At 36.4% G+C, this 21,337-nt stretch overlaps 1 protein-coding gene across 7 annotated transcripts in view; it reads right to left on the bottom strand.

Moving 5' to 3' along the window:
- Positions 1 to 21,337, bottom strand: part of LOC131436133 (cyclic nucleotide-gated channel rod photoreceptor subunit alpha) — a 437,495-nt gene that overhangs the window by 251,045 nt on the left and 165,113 nt on the right. For all 7 annotated transcript variants that reach the window (XM_058604643.1, XM_058604647.1, XM_058604645.1 and 4 more), the window contains one exon: positions 8,327 to 8,557. In XM_058604643.1, coding sequence (XP_058460626.1) covers positions 8,327 to 8,543 — 217 coding nt within the window. In that variant the 5' untranslated portion in view covers positions 8,544 to 8,557. The remainder of the gene's footprint in view (positions 1 to 8,326; positions 8,558 to 21,337) is intronic.

Genomic DNA, 21,337 nt, shown 5'->3' with positions numbered 1-21,337 from the left:
CCGTGGAGAAGTGAGGAAATCGTATTCAGGATAGATTCATATTTAGTAATCTGAAAAACCGGTAATGGGAATTTTAATTGCATGACATAATTCTGAAGATCGAAAGAAAACGCAAATCGAAAGTGCTTCCACAGAAAATTTGATTTATAGCAGCAGTCGAAATCTTCCTATAAGCTTCCCATAATTTAACAGGATTATTAACTCGTTCCGGCAAAGTACGGTAATTAGCAATGCGTAATCCGATCCTCAAAACTGTTCAAACCGACCAACTTTTCCTTCAGCTATCAAATAACTCGATCTAAAATTCTAGCCATTGTTCCTTCACCAAATCAATTAGACTTCAGAATTGCCTTTTCGCGCCTGGTACGCTTCCTCCAAACCAAACCCACCACACGAAGGAACGGTGAAGTTGGCTTGAAAACGGTACGCACTAAGCGTTAAACAAACAGGGTATAAAGTTTCCAATTTTACCGAGCGTTCGCTTGATGAAATATTGACTGGTTCTAAACGTGCTGTGGACGCATTTGTTACTGCTTGGTAAAGAAGAAAAGTGAAAAGATTTAAGAAGCAAATTCCATCAACCCTGGGTTCATAATTTTCTTCTGATCCGGTTTCCGTCACTTATATGGGAAGTATAATAATCTTACCGGATTAAAATTTGTTGGCACGATATTTTGGTGAGGTAAAAGATTATCTCCGTGTTCTACCATATTTAAAGATTTTCTTTTTTTTTTTTGAGCTTACAAAGAGATGCAATACGTATACGATTGAATTTGTGAACATTGTCAATGAATAACAATAGGATTGTCGAAAGGTAAGATAACTAAATACTCACAAGTTCCAATCTCATGCCTCTTCGTGTGACTATGATGACATTTGGTCAATGGAATGGCATCGACTGTGTACTATCGCCTTTAGCGTTAGTAGCAGAATGAGAGGGTGCGAACTGGATTATATGTAATAACTCCTTCAAATAGGTGACCTAGGTATTTCGGCTTAACGTCCTATTGCTGATGTGAATTTAAACAGCTTAATGTGTTTTTAAATTGAGGTTAATTTTTCCAGTCTCTTTTCAGTCTATTTTTGTTTAAACCGTCTGTAAAATTCTTTGCATTATCCATAAATTAGCATTTTCAACTCATTCTCAAATTATTAAACATATGAAGTAAAATACATCTTATAAGTAAAACTAACTGTTTGGGTATAAATATTTTTTCTATTCCTATTATCAGTGCAATATCATACTTATTCTCAAGAGTGTAATTGGCTGGTGCTAAAAACTGAGTATTTGGATACGATAGGTAAGAAAAAGGACATTGGATGTGAACTGGAGTATTGGTTAGATCGTAAAATAGTAGTTATTTATACAAAACTGACGACATAAACAAAATACGCGTCGGATGCTTGCCATTTCAATTTGTTTAAAAGCTTCCTTATTCAATATCATTGAAAAAATACTCTAATTCAATGCAAATGTGATGAATAGAATATCTGACACCATTTGCACACTCTGAACTCAACAAGACGTATTCAAACCAATACACACAAAATCTAGTTAATCTATCAAACCTTCACTAAACTGATTATATTCTCTTTCAATTTGCATATTTCAACAGATAAACGATTAAAATAGTACTTTAGACATCATTTGGAGCCATTAAAAGAGCTGATTTTGCATAACATTCCACTTTTCGTTGTATTTTGCTCCAATGCAAACGATCAGCAGCTGCTTGACGCAATCGTTCTTGTTTGAAGCAAAACAGACTTTGCGAACGTCCCACAGTATAACTGCTTCCTGTGCGAAGTGATTAAGAACTAAAGCGATTTTGGTAAAGGCTCTTCTTTTTACGTAGTTCCGTTCATAGCTCAGATGGACCCAACAACCTCAAAAATAGCAACAAACAAAATTTTGCTGTCAATTATTCCATTTCGGACTATAACTATAGCGATATAAATATAAAACTGTTTCACGGGACTCATTCCTGACATTCGGAAGCACCAATATTAAACACAGTCAAATGCTGGCTTTCACAGTTCGCTTTCACATCTCATCCAAGTCAGTCGATATAACAAAACCGCTTACATTCGGGACAGAAGAAACCAAGTACAGTATTGTGTAGTGAACAATAGAACGACCTCGAAATGAGTGAACCAAACGAACAAAAGCTACCGCCGACACGAAAGAATACAATTGTTGTTGACTTCAGGCAGTGCAAAATTCGACCTTCGATACGAGAACTTGAAGGTTTGCTTAAGGAGCAAAATGCATCTTGATATTAAACGTGTGCATTTACTTCAATGCAATAAGACAAATAATGTTGTTTACATGCAGTTTTATAAAGAGTTGGATGCAATTCAATTCGCAAAAGACAATAACAATGTGCACTATGTGGAGCACGAAAACATCAAGTACAACATTCCAGTATAAATGGAAGATAGTGCAATAGAAGTGCGTGTGCATGATCTTCCCTCAAGCGTCACCGATTCTTTTATTTGCAAATTTATTATAATTATATTTGATTATGTTCCAATACGGAGAGATTCTCTCTATCGAAAAAGAAAAGTGAAAGAACTTTTTCGACTTCAAAACCCTCTTCTCCTAGTCTCAATCTACCGGCCCCTCGTTTTTCTATTTATCAATAAATTTTACAATAAACACCTTTTTCAGAGTCTCTTGCTACAAACTCCACCATTTTATTCACCTGCGCAATGAATATCTGATCTCGCCAAGGAACATAAAAAATACATAGTAAAGGTATCTGAATTGCAAAAAGTACCTGTGTGTTAAATTTGGTGATAATTTACTCAGTTGTTATGGAATTATACCACTATGTACAAACAATTGGACTGAGAGCTTCTTTAATAAAGATACTTACTATCTTTACATGCGTATAAATATTCTACGATCATCTCATCTAGTTGTAATAAATATCTGTGCCTGTCAAAAAATTTCAATTTCTCTAAATTCGAAATATTATTCAAATTCCCTCTGTAAGCATACACTTACTACAACTCCACCCCACAATTTTAAATGATCTTGAATACACGGAAAGACCGAAATCAGCATTTTGGCGAAAAAATTAGTTGATTTTCTGATTTTAGTTAGTTATTTTTTGAGACAACTAAAAAAGTCTTACTTTTGCTAATTTAGATTTTCTAATTCTAGTTCCCTTAATAATAATAAAACATTTGTTGAAATGGCTATTTTTTTAGTTGAATTCACCAACTGAACGTGCTGTCATTTCTTAGCTAAGGCACACTTCATATCCATTCAACTAATTTTTTAGTTGAATTAGAGAAATAAAACGTTATTTTCAAACAAACATAAATGGTTGAATTGGTTTCTGCAATTCGCAGTTATATGGCGCTCTGTCACCGAAAAAACGTTAACACCGTAATGACTACTAGCCAGTAGATGGCACACTACTACTTTCTGTCGCGGTTATCTTTTCTATATTAGCAGGTATAAATACGATATTGTATTGGAGAAAAAGACGTAAACAAAAGATAAACTTTATTTTGAAAATTTTACTTTTAAATCCCTGTTTTCTTCATTCGACTTCGCGAAATCGACTCACTCACTGAAAACTTTGAGCACTCGGAAAAACCTAGAACACCGGACGGCATAGTCGGAAGATTGAAAGATACAAAATACTTTATTTGACATATACAATTAGAGTGCAACATTCGAAACTCTCTTCACTGTTCCGCGTAAAAACAACAAACATCGATTTAGAAATCTATATACGGATACACATGCGAAAAACATCAAAACAATTTGCGAGCAGTTTCAAAACACTGTCCCTTTCAGCTTTTTAATGGATTGTTTCGCTTTGACACTTCTCATGAGTTTTTGGCTAATAAACTTGTTAATAAAACCAATTTCATTTTTGTTTTCTTTGTGCTGTCCTTCAGTAATGACGGTGATAGATAAATAGAAACAAATTTTCTAATTTTAATAACGAAATTAGTTGTCAATGAGAATTTCGTGTTGGATTGAAATATTGCTGGTTTATGTCCAGAATATTCGCCAACTAAACACATTCTCTAAAAATAAGAGAATTTTTCAGCAAAGTAAACTCTCAATTTCAACTAATTTTATAGTTATTTTTAAAACTTTGTTGTTAAAATCAACTAATTCTAAAACAGTAATACGAATTAGGCGCAGAGCTAATTTCGGTCGTTTCGTGTATGAATTTGTGAGCAAAACGACGCGTCATTTATGTGCATCTTATAAAATGTATAATCAAGAGATTTTTTCTAACTGTGTAGTTATGTTCGATCATACCATTTAAACCACCCTCACCCCTTTAGATTTCACATAAAACCACCTTTTCTAGAGCAAAGCCTTGATATTACATTTCTGTAGTGGAATTTGACCTTCTGTTTCAACAGACTTCGCAGCCGATTCAGAGTGTAGAGAACCATTGCATATGGCTGGTGCTAAGATTCTACTGACACTACGAATCCTTCCAGGTCGAGGATCGAACACGCAACAACTGGTTTATTAGACCTGTGCCCTATGCATTGAACCGCCAACCCGGGTCGATCCGTTCAGTAATTTCAGAGTTGTGCAGTTACAAACATATAATTATTTTCATATGCATATCATCCTGTAGCTTCGGAATCGAATGTCAGATCAAAATAAAATTCAAGAACGTTGAACAGGACTATAAGACCATTCATTTGAATCTAAGTTCTTGAAAATCAGTTCAAGCATCTTCGAGAAAATTGAGTGACAAAATTTTAACTTTTTTGGTGCATATTACTCTGTAATTCCGGAACCGGAGGTCATATTAGAATGAAATTCAGGATCTATGACCATTAAAGCTTTAATTAGAATCTAAGTTCGTAAGAATCGGTTCAGCCATCTCCGAGAAAATTGAGTGATAATATTTGTCACACACACATTCACACAGACATTTGCTCAGTTCGTCGAACTGAATCGAATGGTATATGACATGCGGTCCTCCGAGCTTCGATTGAAAAGTTGATTTTTTACTGCGATTGTATAACTTTTCTATACAAAAAAGCAAAAATTGACAACTTTTATATAGGTATGTGAAATATCAGTTTTGATAATTGCTCATCAATTTCTATGAAAATAACAATCTATTCTTTTCAATGAATATCATCGGAATAATGTTCAGAATATATGAAAAATGCTATCAAACATTCATACACTTTTTCAGACGATTTTAATCATATTGATGTTTCAATTAATCAGAAAAATCTTGAAATGAATCTTTCTTCAATATTTTCCAATATGGTTCACCCAACGTAATGATTTATTTTACATAAATAAAAGGAAATATAAACATGTAAATATTGAAAAGAGAAATTTTTATTTTTATCGAAATAGTCGTTATTATTTTTATCAAACTAGTTGACTTAAACAACAATACGGTTTAGTCATTCATCTTAGTGAACCCGACATTTGTGATACGTACTGTAGGAATTACTTTGAGCCCATGTGCTGTAGTTGCAAAAACAAGTTGCTCAAGCGGTAATATAAAACTATGAGAATAACTATGATGGACTTAACTTTTCGTCCATCCTAAACTTTATCTTTAAAAAGTTATGTTAGGTATGCTCATTTTTTGGCATTAAAAATGCCTTACTCTTCGCTATACGGGGCCGGGTGTTAGTTACAAAAATAGCCGCGTAACCTTTTTCCGTCATTGAACGTTAATAACTCAGTCATTTGTTGATGGATTTATATAATTCAACAACCAATCGATTCGGAAACATTTAACTTAAACTTATGAGATAACGTCTTTCGAATATTTCAATTGCATACCATTGAAAAATTGGTTTTAATTGAGTATTTTATTTTGGTTATCCGGTAACAATCAGGCCAATTTAGAATTATCGGCGATAGATTTTTCGGATCTAATTTGCAGCGCTTGTTCCTTGATGATTTGTTAATGGATTTTCCTAATTTAAATGATCCTAAAGCTTCCATATTGTAAGCTTAAAAATATTTTAATTTGTCAACGGATCGGTTTGCATACTTGAATCTCCATCCCAATACGAACAAAACGTGACAATGTGACTGAACAAGTTGTTGTCCCACCAGGAATTAAACGCTTCAAAAGATTCAAAATTAAATTCTGAAACTTATCTAAAAGCGGCCTCCTCGGTTTAGTAGCATAAATGAGTTCCACAGGCTCACATATACAGTACAATTAGATGCTATATCATATAGTATCAAAGACAAACTCGAGGTAAGTTTACCTGCGATTTTACATGTATCGTTTGAATAGGAACCCTCGTAGAATTTGATTAACCACCAATTTTAGTTGAATTATTATTTGCTTCAAAACAATAAGCGTCTGATGGCGCGTTGTAACTATGACAATGTTCATTCATATGTTAATAACATCAAGTTACAATAATAACAAAATTTCGGAATTTTGTTGCGTATCCATTCCGTATATTCCTAATATGCTAATATGCCAAAGCGAAAATCAATGTAAGTAACTAAATATTTTATGCGGACCTTTTTTACATGTTTTCTTCCTCGTATTGTTGCCATATTATTTACCTACACTTTCCGAAGATTATCGACGATTTTGAAAAAGGATTAATAAAATTACACTTTTACTGAGTTTACTGTTACAACATTCTTCGTTTAAATGAATAAAATCTTCTCTTGGATTAACTGTTTATAAATTTAATAAGTTTGTATGTTTCTCGAAAATTATTACCATAAAATAAAATAGTTTCATTTGTTCAGGTTTAAATCTTCAGGTTGTTTGTATCTAAAATTGAGCTTTCAACTAACTTTGAAATCATCATAATTGACTTCTAGTTAAAGGACGTTATTCAAAACTTAACAATTTGAAAATTTGTGGAAAGGGAACAAAATTGAATAGAATCAATTATCAAGAAAGAATCTAATTGTCAATTTTATCATTCGCTAGCAATTAGTGTATCATCATCATTATCATCTTTATTATTGTATTAATTATGAAGACCCTAGGAACGTTCCATTTTTAATGTTATTGTGCTCGGTCATGTCTTGAATACAACCCTCTAATTTTTTCGCGAGATGAAAACTGTCTACAAATTATCTGATTGTTTTTTTTTCATTGTGTATGTTAAGCTGTATTTCTGAAACTTTTATGATAATATTCTCATGTCGGCAAGTTTTGCATTCATTTTAACCAGATAAATATGGTACAACTTATTTGCAAGTTTCGAATTGTTTTTCTAAAAATGAAGATAACTGCAGACACTGACCAAAAATTCCATGAGGCAGCCAAGACTATGCGGACTAGACAGCAAAATAGTTTTTACTGTGGGGTTCTCTATTCGCCTTATCATTTTTTGCCTTGCAGAGATCTTAATTTTACTATTTTTTTCTTCACAAGAGATATACAGCCATTTCGGCATATATTTAGTCCGATATAATTATGACAGCCATTTGGGAAATTTTTGATAAGTTGAACAATTGTTTTAGTTACTTCGTTTTTACATGACGATGTGAAAATTTTTGCAGAGCTTCTATAACTACTAGTGCAACGTGGGCAAGTTGGTGATTTGCTGCATAATTGTTTTAGATGTACTAAAAATTGTTCTATAGTGATTTTTCGGTAGTATTGTAAAACTTAACGGTGATAAGATGCACAACTAATTTAATTATATTCAAAAATCTTTCTGAACATATCCAACATAAAAAAAACAATTCTAAAATTCAATTACATCTAGGAAAGTAGACCGATTAAACAGTACTCCGAACACGTTCAAGCTCTACACGAGCTGTACGGTTCAAATTTCAGTTCTCTATTACTGTCCATTTTGCTAGCCCAATGTTGTAGTTTTGCAGAATAAGGAACAATGTCTGCATCTTCCCCTATCTTTAATTTGAAAATAACGTAACTGTAAAAAGACAGTTGAATGACACATATTTGGGTAATTGGTTATCTAAGCTTAGCAAAGCAAAGCAAAGCAAAGTCAAAGTCCTTTGTGGAATTTGATCTTCCTATTTCAACGGATTTCGCAGCCGATTCTTAGCGTACAGGATAATTTTTTTAATAGAACTACAATCCTACTGACACTAAGAATCTAAGCTTGAAATCAATGTTTTAAGCAAACACTTATTTGAAAGATATTTTAGATAAGATTAAAAATCATTACAAGTCCACTCAGGCAAAAAATACGAATTCTTTTTCATGTCATATGATCACTTTGCAATTAACATTGAATGCTGCTGCTTCAAACAACAAAACACTTATCAACAAACAGAAAAAATCGGCCCCTTCTAATATTCCACTAAATCAAACAATCTGTACAGTATTCCATAGGGCAACCAATCACTCACCTGGTATGTAGCGGGGTCCATTGGTGTGGCCGAGCGAGAGGCTACCGTAGGAAACGTGGCTCGACTCAGCGCCCCCGGAAACGACCGCAATCTCGTCGAGCTCGTGACCGGGTGAAGTACTGTTGGCCGACACTAACCGGGTGGAGGATGTGCCCGCGGTACTCTGAGATTCCTTGCGACCTCTTAACGATAGCACCAGCCGTTTGGCTGTTGACATCGTGACGAGGCTAACTGTAAAGGCAGAAGAGAATACAATACCACAGTTATTATATTAATCTACCATCCACGGTTCGGAGGAGGATTCGATGAAAGTGCAACCCAGGATAACGATCATTCCCCCGACAACATAAGACAAGTTCACTAATTGATATTTCACGAGGCATCAATATTACCTTTCATTGTGGGAAAATTGCTTTTGGAAGTCATCCATGGCGCGAAACGGGCAACCTTTCAATAATACGCGGAAGGCATTGGCGTGTGAAATATTATTTTGTAATTAGCAGTCGTTTGCCGAAGGGTGCTCCCATGCCCAATTAACAGTTGGCCGGATCAAAAATTGAATAATTCATTGAGCAAACACCGAAAAAAGGGTGTCAACATTTATAGGTTCAAATCTGTGGTTTGGATGAATCCGCACCTGATATCTGATGGCTTGGGCAAATGCCAGGCAAAACTGGCCTGTTTTGACATTGAACCAACCTGTACGAGCTATGAATGTTGATGTTTTTTTTTTTTGGGAAAATATATTTCCCGGGATACCAGACTTTTTGTGGGCATCAACCTTCTGCGGATATTATTCTGTGTGGATTCAGACTGATTACCATAGAGTGTAGGTTTATGTCAGTCATGCAGAGGCAGTGTTTTTTTTCTATCCGGATCGGAAGTAGGCTTTCCATAAATAATCCGTAAGATTTGCGGGGAAAGTTGTGCGTGTGGTGAAGGAGCCTAAATTTGATTATCGAAATTATGCTAGAGCAAGTCGAAGCTTTCGAAGAGGGAGTTGCGAATACTTGACGAGAAGAAAAAGTTCGACCGGTCTACTGGATAAAATAAATTCAATTTGACAGGATGAAGCAAAGACATAAGAGAAATAGAAACAGGATGAGCTGAGCTGACTGACGAGATGACATTCAATCTGATATCATGAATTTCAAATTGTTCCGTGATATTCCGGAGGTAAGGTTTTCCGAACACTTGGCATTTCACTAAGAAATGATTTCAATTTTATATTACAAATACTTAGGAGAAAGAAATGATTCCCCTGGAGCTCGAATTCGATATGGAAACGAGCAATATATCCCAAAATTTATATATGGATTCAAATTAGTTCTTGTAATCATCTTCGCCCGAATTCAGACTGAAGAATTATCAAAGGATTTAAGTAATTCGCATTTCACTTCAGATGTAGTACATTTATTAATTGAACTCAGTACTTTGCTTGAGTTATTTTAATAAAGCTCATGCACTCTCTTATTTCGTTTTACTCACATACAGCTATCAAAACTATTGGGATAACCGATGGATTCGCAGTGGAAAGGTTCAGTGAAATGTTATTTTTGTTTCTACGTACTCCCTAAATATTTATATCGAATATCGTTGTTTTTAAATCTATATTTTTGTAGGACATGTACAAATTCTAGTGTTGTTCTTTAGAGAGAAAAAAACCCTATTTCGTCAGATGAGTCAAAGGTAAAAATTTGACAACTTTGCGGTCCCGAACGCCATTTAAGCACATAGCAGTAATAAAAACTTACCAAAACCTAACAATGCAATTCCCAGTTCAGGAACCAAATGTTCTTCTATTCCACATTGAGTTCATGCTGAAAAAATTAGTGAAACATGTACTCAAAACAATTCATCAGTTTCAGTGCATTTACCGCGACTCTATGAGTCATTGCTAGAGTTTTCTGATCGGTACAATTTTGTTTTTTGAATCTCACATAAAAATCCTTCTTAACATCATTTTTCTAAAATCCATCATGCTATTTTAAACAAATCGTTGTGTTTCAGAATTAGGATTAAAAACCAACTTCACTTTCTTTGTCACCAATGAATTTTACTTTCTACCGTTACGTCACTTATAACTTGACTCGACGGTATGGAATACAATTTATATAGCGGAAAATGACTTAGGAAACATGTATGCTGTTTATGTGATGTCCATACTCAATTAAGCATGTGATCCGAAATAGTGGAGCACATGGATCTAGTAGGATCAGTAAAATAACCACACAAAACAGCTCGTTGCGCGCCAAATGGGTTTATTAATAATCTAATAGTATTCAAATTTTGCTCTTCAGTTGGCAAGCATTGCATAACTCGATACGCACCAAAAATCATCGAAGATGTATCATGCATTGAGTGGGATATTTCCAATGTCATAGAAAACAATTTTTAAATTTTCTCCACTTTTCTAATGGATTTTCCTTATTATTTCTACGCTGTAGTAAAGTAAAATGTTATTATATATAACGAATTTCGCGCTAAACCGTATTCAGAGTTGGCAGCTCTCTCTCAGATTTAAATGAAACTTCCAGTACATGAAGACTTTGTCACAAAAAAACTACTTTGCATACTTTATTTTTCCAAAAATGATCGAGACTGTCTTTTGAAAAGTACCAATCTTTTTGCCTTTCTCATATAGAAAGGTTATGCAATCACTGTGAAAACCGACTTTTGAACCGAGGCCCGGAGGGCCGAGTGTCATATACCATTCGACTCAGTTCGTCGAGTACGCAAAATGTCTGTGTGTGTATGTGTGTGTGTGTATGTGTGTGAGTATGTGCGTATGTGTGTATGTAACGTGTATGTGCGTATGTGTGTATGCACTAACTTTTCTCGGAGATGGCTGAACCGATTTTCACAAACTTAGATTCAAATGAAAGGTCTTGTGGTCCCATACAAAATTCCTGAATATTATTTGGATCCGACTTCCGGTTCCGGAATTATGGGGTAAAATGTGCAAAAAATTGTGAAAAAAAGTGCACTGACTTTTCTCAGAGATGGCTTAACCGATTTTCACAAACTTAGGTTCAAATGAAAGGTCTTGAGGTCCCATACAAAATTCCTGAATATTATTTCGATCCGACTTCCGGTTCGAAAGTTTTGGGGTAAAATGTGCAAAAAAAAGAAAATATGTGTTTTAACTTTGCTCATAGATGGCGCGACCGATTTTCACAAACTTAGGTTCAAATGAAAGGTCCTGTGGTCCCATGCGTTATTCCTGAATTTCATGCGGATCCGACTTCCGGATCCGGAAATATTGGGTAAAGTGTTTTAAAAATTGTACACCATCACTGAAAATGAGGAAAAACCTTAAAAAAATTTCTAAATCGACTTCAAATCTTTTCCAATTTGATGGTTTTTATCAGTAGACGGTCAAACAAACCGATTTCGGTTATTCTTTTAAGAATCGAAGAAAATTTTTTTTTGCCTTTCTCATATAGAAAGGTTATGCAATCACTGTGAAAACCGACTTTTGAACCGAGGCCCGGAGGCCCGAGTGTCATATACCATTCGACTCAGTTCGTCGAGTACGCAAAATGTCTGTGTGTGTGTGTTTGTGTGTGTGTGTATGTGCGTATGTGTGTAAGTAACGTTTTTTTCCCTAACTTTATGGGGTAAAATGTGCAAAAAAATGAAAATATGTGTTCTAACTTTTCTTATAGATGGCGCGACCGATTTTCACAAACTTAGGTTCAAATGAAAGGTCCTGTGGTCCCATACGTAATTCCTGAATTTCATCAGGATCCGACTTCCGGATCCGGAAATATAGGGTAAAGTGTGTTAAAAATTTTATACCATCACTGAAAAGAGCGAAAAACCGTAAAAAGTTTTCTAAATGGACCTCAAATCTTTTCCAATTGATAGTTTTTATCAGTAGACGGTCAAACAAATCTGTTTCGACTATTCTTTTAAGAATCGAAGAAAAATAATTTTGAAGAATACCACAGTATTATATATGATATTTTGATTGATATGAGAAAGTCATCATTACACCACTAGATGGATTAAAACAGGTTTTTTACCATTTTTTTTACCTTTTTTTATATATATAAATAAAAAACAGGTATAGAATTCGCTCAAACATTTGAAAAATTTTCCGAGGCCCGGATGGCCGAATGTCATGTACCAATCGATTCAGCTCGACGAACTGAGCAAATGTCCGTCTGTGTGTGTGTATGTGTGTGTGTTGTCAACAAAGAGGTCGTGATCTCAGAGATGGAGACTGTGTACAGCATCCTTTTTCATGACATTTTACCTCGGACCGATTTTAGCACATTCGAATATGACATATATAAATCAGATGATGGCATCATTGTTTTCAACTACTTAGAGCAATAAATGCTGGAAGAACATATACCATTCGAATCAGTTCGACGAGATTAGCTAATGCGTGTGTGATTACGTGTCACTAAATTTTTTTCGGAGATGACTCAACCGTTTTCTATAAACTCAGATCCATATGAAAAGTCGTATGCTTCCAAACAAGGTTCCTGAATTATGTTTGGTTCCAACCTCTGGTTCCGGAACTACAGGATGATATGTGAAACGAAAATCATTATTCTCGTAGATGTCTGAACCGATCTAAAATTCAAATGAAACTAAGAATCACCTAAGATTTAAATCAAAAGTTTTAATATTCTATGAAACATCTTGCTTTTCAGTCAGATCCAACTTCCGGTTTCGGGGATTGTATAAAAATGTCTATTCCACATAATTTAATCAGGTTTATCGGGTTAGCAGATTAGGATAGTCGATAACCAAATAAACTTATTTCAGTTTTAGTGATATTCAGTTTTCGATTCGGAAGGCACCCAATAATTTAATTCGTACTACGATTTCTCAAAGATGTTTACACTGATTTTCAAACATTTTGATACAAATGTAAACTATACAGCTACTCATGTGAATTTATCTGACTTCGGCTACACCGATTTTCGAATTTCGGTTTCAGTGTCGAATCGTTTCTAAAAGTTCAATCGTTTTCTCAAAAAAGCCAAATCTAATTTCAGAAACAAAAATTAAATATTAAATAAACTTATAGTCCCATACAAAATTAATGAATTTAATCCAATTCTGACTTCCGATTCTGAAATATAGGATGATGAATTTTTAAAATTCAAACCGATATGGAAGATGACAATCCCGAAAAGCTTCAAAGTTGAACTCAAAACTATTAAAATTTATTCGTCAAGTTAATTCATGGCCATACGAATCGGTTTGGGTTATTCTGGTTCCTGAATACCGGCTCTGGAAGTACCTTAAATTACCGTAAACTCTAAAGTGGAACATACTTCGACATATCATGGAATGTTTAATCGATTGTCCCACTTTTAGATTCAAATTCGATCCGATTTGCAATTTCGACATTACACGGTAATGAGTGATTAAAATCTCGAATTGTCGCTTAAAACGACGGTCATTAACATAATGTCATGAAAACTAAAAAAAAAGCGAAGAATATTCATGCAAACAACACATGCGGATTTATAAAAAAAAGGTATCATCTCATTGCTATGTGGAATAATCACGTTTTTTTTCCAAATGTTTGTAGTACAGAAATGACAAATCCTACGAAAAAATGTTCTATAAGTGATTTTTACAAAATTAGTACAGTTTTTGTATAAAAATATTGGAAAAAATATTGACTCCTACACTTGCAAAAAAAAACATTTTTGATTTGGATGATTTGATTTTGTTACATGATAGGTGATTATGTTCCCTTACTTACCCTACCTAACAGCTATAGTCCTGGGGTGTCCTTTGCTGTATCAAGAATACATCTCCACATAACTCGGTCCATGGCTGCTCGTCGTCAGGCACGGATGCTTCTGAGATCACCCTCCACTTGATCGATCCACCTCGCTCGCTGCGCTTCTCTTCTTCTTGTACCTGTCGGATTAGATTCGAGAACCATTTTCACTGGGCTGTCGTCCGACATCCTTATGAAATGCCCAGTCCATCGTAGACGCCCGATTTTAGCTGTCCGTACGATGGATGGTTCTTCTAGCAGCTGTTGCAATTCGTGATTCATACGCCGTCTCCACGTTCCGTCTTCCATCTGCACTCCGCCATAGATGGTCCTCTGCACGTTTCTTTCGAAAACACTGAGAGCGCGTTGGTTCTCTACCAACATAGTCCAGTTCTTGTAGCCATAGAGAACAATCGGTCTAATGAGCGTTTTGTAGATGGTCAATTTCGTGCGGTGACGTACATTTCTCGCTCGAAGAGTTTTTCTGAGTCGAAAGTACGCACGATTCCCTGGAAAAATACATCTCTGAATTTCCCTCCTGGTGTCATTATCGGCGGTCATCAGTGAGCCCAAATACACGATTTCGTCAACCATCTCGATATCGTCACCGTCTATCAATATTCGTGGTGGGAGGCATAGTGTTTCTTCTCTAGAGCCTTTCTCTAGATACGCCTAGCTTCAGCTTCCAGTTTGATATAGGTTTCCGTCATCTTCTCAAGGTTACGTGTCACAATATCAATATCGTCAGCGAAGCCAAACAGTTGTACAGAATTTCAGAAGATCGTGCCACTCGTGACGATTCTCGGTCTTCGAATCCACCTTCCAAGGCAATATTAAACAAGATACAAGAGAGTCCATCAACTTGCGTAGCCCTCTCCGAGATTCGAAGGGAATCGAGAGCGTCCCAGATACTCGGACGTAGCACATCACTCTATCAATCGTTGCTTTGACCAATCGCGTCAGTTTATCCGGGAAACCGTATTCGTGCATTATCTGCCATAGCTGTTCTCGATCGATTGTGTCGTATGCCGCTTTGAAGTCAATGAATATGTGATGCGTGGGTACGTTGTATTCACGACACTTCTGGAGTCTTATCGCGAATATGTGATCCGTAGTGGCGCGAGCTCCAGTAAATCCCGCTTGGTACGGCCCTACGAATTCCTTTCTATTGGTGATGTGCGACGGCAAAGGATTTGGAAGGGTACCTTGTAGGCGGCGTTCAGCAATGTGATTGCGCGGTAATTGCAACAGTCTAGCTTATCGCCCTTTTTGTAGACGGGACATACCACTCCATCCATCCATTCCTGCGGTAGAATCTCCTCCTCCCAAATCTTAAAAATAATCCAGTGCAGCGCTCTAGCCAGTGCCTCTCCTCCATGTTTGAGCAGCTCACCTGGTTGCTGGTCATTGCCCGCGGCTTTGTTGTTCCTCAGCTTGCCGATCTCCTCCCTTATCTCCGACAGATCAGGGGCTGGGAATCTGTCGTCAGCTAAGTGTGCACCCAGATTGATTCCTGTACCGTTCTCTGTATCTTGTGCTTCGCCATTCAGATGCTCGTCATAGTACTGCTTTCACCTGTCGATCACCTCACGTTCGTTCGTGAGAGGGTTACCACTGGTATCTCTGCACATTTCGGCCTGTGGCGTGTAGCCTGTACGTGAGCGGTTCACCTTCTCATAGAACTTCCGTGTGTCATTTGCGCGATACAGCTGTTCCATCGCTTCGCGATCTTGGTCTTCCTGGTGGCGCTTTTTCCTCCGGAAAACCGTGTTCTGTCTGTTCCGCACCTGTCTATATCGTTCCTCTCGTGCGGTGTTGCAGCATCCTCGCCCTTGCTGCATTCTTCTGTTAGACCTACTGCTGACATTCGCCGTCAAACCAGTCATTTCCTTGATTCGATAACCTCGTACCTAGAACGGTTGCAGCAGTGCTACTCACGGCGGACCTTATGTTACTCGAACCGTCTTCAAGAGTCGCCGCGCCAAGCTGTTCGTCCGTTGGTAGCACTAGCTCCAGTTGTTGTGCGTATTCCTCTGCAGTACGAACGCTACGTAGCTACGTCGATAGTTTTGAACGCATACAAACCGCGACAAGGTAGTGGTCAGAATCAATGTTGGAACTGCGGTAAGTGCGGACATTGATGACGTCGGAGAAGAATCGCCCGTCGATGAGAATGTGGTCGTTTTGATTTTCTGTATGTTGATCAGGTGATCTCCAGGTGGCTTTGTGGATACCTTTGTGGGGGAAGAAGGTTCTTCGAACTACTATTCCGCGGGAAGCTGCAAAGCTTACGCATCGTTGACCGTTGTCGTTTGTTACCGCGTGCTGGCTCTCCAGCCCGATCACGGGCCTGTACATTGCCTCCCGGCCTACCTGAGCATTCATGTCGCCGATGACGAGTTTTACATCCCGCCGTGAACAGCTGTCGTAGGTTCGTTCCAGCTGCGCGTAGAATGCTTTCTTCTCGTTATCGGGACTCGTCTCATGTGGGCAGTGCACGTTGATGATGCTGTAATTGAAGAAACGGCCCTTGATCTTCAATACGCACATTCTATCACTGATTGGCTGCCACTCAATCACACGCTGACGCATCTTACCCAACACTACAAATCCCGTTCCTAGAACGCTGATTGTACCAAAGCTCTGGTAGAAGGTAGCCGCTCGATGTCCTTTTTTCCACACCTTCTGTCCCGTCCAACAAAGTTCCTGCAGTGCTACGACATCGAAGCCGCGGATTTGAAGCTCTTCATGCAGCATTCGGTCGTATCCTGGGAAGCCAAGCGATTTGCAGTTCCATGTGCCAAGCTTGCAATCGTAGTCCTTTGTTCGTTGCGTAGATCTTTGCCGATTATTCCGAGTCGTATTTATTTCTTGATCGTATGTAACATGTGTTTTTCGGGCGGCTTGTTAGGCATGCACCAACCTCCTGTCTCGCCGGAGGGCCATCGTGTCAGCACTGTTTAGAGCCCCACACTGACACAAGGACGGTAATCAGCCGCTCCTAACATGGAGAACAGACGCTGTTGTCATGTTCCCTACCTACAGTCAAAATTCAAGTTGAACACTTCAAGGGAAAAAAATTTTTTTTTTACTTTTCCTTGTTCAAACTAATTTTGTTTTTTAGTTTAATTTTATCGAAAACAAAACCATAATAAAGAAACTACGTATATTTTTATTAATCGAGAATTCCATTGAAAAGAGTTTATGTCATTAAACAAATATTATCTTTTCTTGTTTACTTCTGATGAAAGATCGAGGAAAGAAAATGCATTGAATTTTACACAAATACTTATTTGTTTTTGTACATAAAATTTGTCTTAAAGCTATCTTCATGCAGGTTTTTTTTATTGTTTCTATACTAGGAAGATATGTTTGGTTTTGTTTTCTGAATTAGATTACCTTTTCGCCTCTACTTTGCTACCAGGAATAGACACAAAACTGTGAGTGCCAGATTATACATGGACGATCATTTTACTGTGCTATACTTCATACATAATCAATACATCGCTCACTGATGCGCTGACTGGACAGTACACAGCTCTTCATCAGTTGAACCGTCCATCCGAAACTCAGTTAAGGCGTCGTCAGTTTCTCTTTTGAAATAGCAAACATCTCTTTCAATTCCCAAGTAGCAATCCGCAACTAGTTCTGATACGACAAAGTCCAAACTATGTTGTAACAAGAACACGAATATGTGTTTTATGTTATACTGGTTAAAACATGGTGACTGCAATGTTTCATCATAACATAACTAGCTACGAAATAGTTATTTAGGTTTCCAATCATAACATCTTTGTGTCATATTGAATTAAATATAATTTATAAGCTATCGTTACTTAATCCAAACATATTTTTAATCACAACAATGCTTCTAGCTACTAGTTGAAAATAAGTTTATTTGACTTCAAAAGTAGCAACCCGTAACTAGTTTTGATACCACTTAACCCAACTGTATTGCAACAAGAGCACGAACATGTTTTTTTATGCTATACTGGTTAAAACAAGGTGACAGCAGTGTTTCTTTATAACGTAAACATTATACTAACTACCATTGGTAAGTTATCGTTACTTGATTCTAACATATCTTTGATCACAGCTATGTTTTAGCTACTAGTTGAAAAAAGGTTTATTTTCCGTTATAAATACGTTAACGTATATGTGAATTGATATAGCAATAACTTAGATATTAAAAGATTATAACATATAATTTCTTCATTAATTCAGGTAGTTATCGTTAAGTTTTCCCAACGTTATGATAACTAAAATGCAAACAAAACAACCTTTGTTGGCTTGAATATGGCGAACACAATATGGAGTCTCAAGAAGTGTATGTAACGTAAATAAAACCAGGATATTACTTTCTTCAAAACTACTTTTCGCCGAAAATAGTGAAAGGCAGAATAGTCATTTTTGTTCTATGCACTGTCATAAGCACGAAGAAAATAATATAGGGATTGAACATCGATTGTGATAATATTGTAGTTCTCATGATATATGAATTTAAAATGATGAGAAATCATTCTACTTGGAATAATTTTGAGCATTCTGAACATAGGGTTATTTTGTTGTTTAATTTTTATATCTTTATAAACAGATTTGGATTGAAGGTGCATAAAAAACAGTGAAGTAAAATTGAATTCCGCTCGACAGTTTTTGGATCGTTGTGAAATTTGTACCTTGTATCAAGTTTGTGACTTAAAGTACTCTTCTGCTTTTTTATTGATGATAGAAAAGTATTCTGGATTCATTCAATGTTTATAATGTCGATGGTGACTAAGTTTCAACTAGTTTACTTGGAAACAAGTTATTTTCAAGTTATGAAAAGATAAGTTATTTCAGTATGGCATTACAACGTAACGACAACATATTTTTAGCCGACTTAACAACTAGTAGAAACTGCGCTTTTTGAGTCATGCAAGTGGTTAGATGTTAGTAACAATCACTCAAATATCTGGTTGCAAACTAGTCACAAACAAGCTAGCGTAACAAAAATTGTTACTTGGGTTGACAGAGGGAGCATGTTTTTTCTTTTTCAATAGCTTTTTTTTCCTTCAAAGTGCCAAACTCGAATTTTTGACTGTAGTTAGGAAACATAATCACCTATCTTGTAACATAATTTTGATCCAAATCAAAAATGTTTTTTTATTTTCGCAAACCGACTTTAAATTTTTAAAACCGATTTTTTTAGTGTAGAAGATTAGAACTTTTTTTCGCGTTTTTATTCGAAAACTTGACTAATTTTGTAATAATCGCCCATGCAACAGTTTTTGTAGGATTTGTCAGTTTTCGACTACAGCCATTGGAAACAAATTAATAAAAAAAAGTTTAGCCCTTTTCAAAAGACAGTCTAGATCATTTTTGGAAAAACGAATTGAAGAAAGTGCATGTTTAACATGCATTCGCCTTATTTAAAAGTATGTCCTGAGTCGAAGTCTCTAAATCCAGTCCAAATCGTAGAAAGTCTATTTTGATTTTGATCACCTCTTCTACTGTTAATTTCTCTAATTGCTCTATTTGTTCGCAAATTGGCTCTCAATAACTTGTCACATATTGTTAAAAGCTACAATCTAATAATCCGATACTGCCTATGAAACCACAACCAAAACCAAATCCCAATTCATCACCAAACATCCTAAAACTTCCGCTTCTGCCATAAACTGTTACTATCACTTTTGGGTTTCATGTTTCTCCCCATCATTCCGAACTATTCCACTTATTCAGCAGGATTTTAAAGGGCAACGAAGCACCATGCCTTCCGGGATAAACACAAGCAAGAAGTTTACGCAAACTTTCCGTGGCCAAATACCGAATGTTTCAGACTCCTGCGTTGTTTGTATATCGCATTCAAAATCCCCGCAGTCTATCAGCTTTCATCGAAGTTTTGCCGGTTTGCTGTTTCGTTTCTTCGAACCGCGTTCACTGGGGAAATCCCCGGAGAAGCGAATGAAATATTCGAAAAATCAAAGATGTTTGAAAGTTCAGCATTTTTTTCGCCGGTTTCTAGCAATCAACGTCGTCCGTTGGCTGCGTTGACTACTGTTCTGACGACAAGCATACAAAACGTTGCATAAAAGTGATTGTACACAAGAAAGATTTCTTTCATGTTTGTTATTGTTAGTTATATTTCTGAACTTTTAAAGATTCTAAACAATCTTAAAACAACTCATAATCTAATTGAATTAAACATCCAAGCAGCTTAACAATACAATTCTCAAAAAAAAACATACTCTTAACAGTTAAATTTGGAAGTTTTCCTGAATTGAAACTTTGAACGTTTCAATTAAAAACACCTCATGAAAAGGGGGTTCAGGTATTTAAATTTTGCTGTGCTATGTGGTAAGTGCGTTGAAAACATGTTATAATTATACGCAAAAAAAAACTAACCAATTATATTAATTTGCGGTACATTATTCACCGCGAAAATCACAGCATATTTTTTTTCCTCCTGCCTAAAGGCATCCACTACTTTACGTCGTTGTTCCGGTAGGTTCCCACCTACCAACCAACCCTGTACATACCGAGTAAGCCCTGCCGTATTTAGGAAAATTCACATTGAATAGTTTCAGGCTGATGATGTGCCAGTCGATTTTTATTTTTAAGCTTATTTACTGTTATGACCTGTAAAACTTTTATTTTAGTTGTTCGACACGCAATAAGCAGAGTGTGATTAAAAATATTTATTCTAGCATGGAGTAGTTTACCGACCGTGTGCCGTACACGAAGCTGTAAAATCCACCCCCTTTGGATTGTTGAAATTTGATGGCCGTGCATGGCAAACCGAGCATGAAAGTGTTGAATTCGTTCCTTTTGTATAATAATATCAAACAATTTTCCATTCAGAACAGTTTCATAAAAACCGTAGTGAACTTAAAGTGCAAAACTTTCTAAATTTTCAAGGTGTTCTTTGAAGCGTAGCCAAATTTTTGGTAGTCATATAGAAAGGGTATGCAATTACTGTGAAAACCGAGTGTCACATACCATTTGAATCAATTCGTTGAGTACTCAAAATGTATGTATGTAACAAAAACATGCACTCGATATTCTCGGAGATGGCCAGACCGATTTTCACAAACTTAGATTCAAATGGAAGTTCTCTTGGTCCCATGAATTTTATCCGCAACCAACTGCAGGTTCGGAAGTAACGTGGTAAAATATCCAAAAAAGTATAAAAAAATGTGCACCCGATTTTCTCAGAAACCGCTGGACAAAAAAATCAATTTCAAGAGCGCATTTATATGCATGACAATGCAAAATCG

The sequence above is a fragment of the Malaya genurostris genome, chromosome 3, assembly GCF_030247185.1.
Source record: "Malaya genurostris strain Urasoe2022 chromosome 3, Malgen_1.1, whole genome shotgun sequence".
Taxonomy (NCBI): Eukaryota; Metazoa; Arthropoda; class Insecta; order Diptera; family Culicidae; genus Malaya; species Malaya genurostris.
Note: the sequence above shows the minus strand (reverse complement) of the source record. Positions and strands in the feature narration are given on the sequence as shown.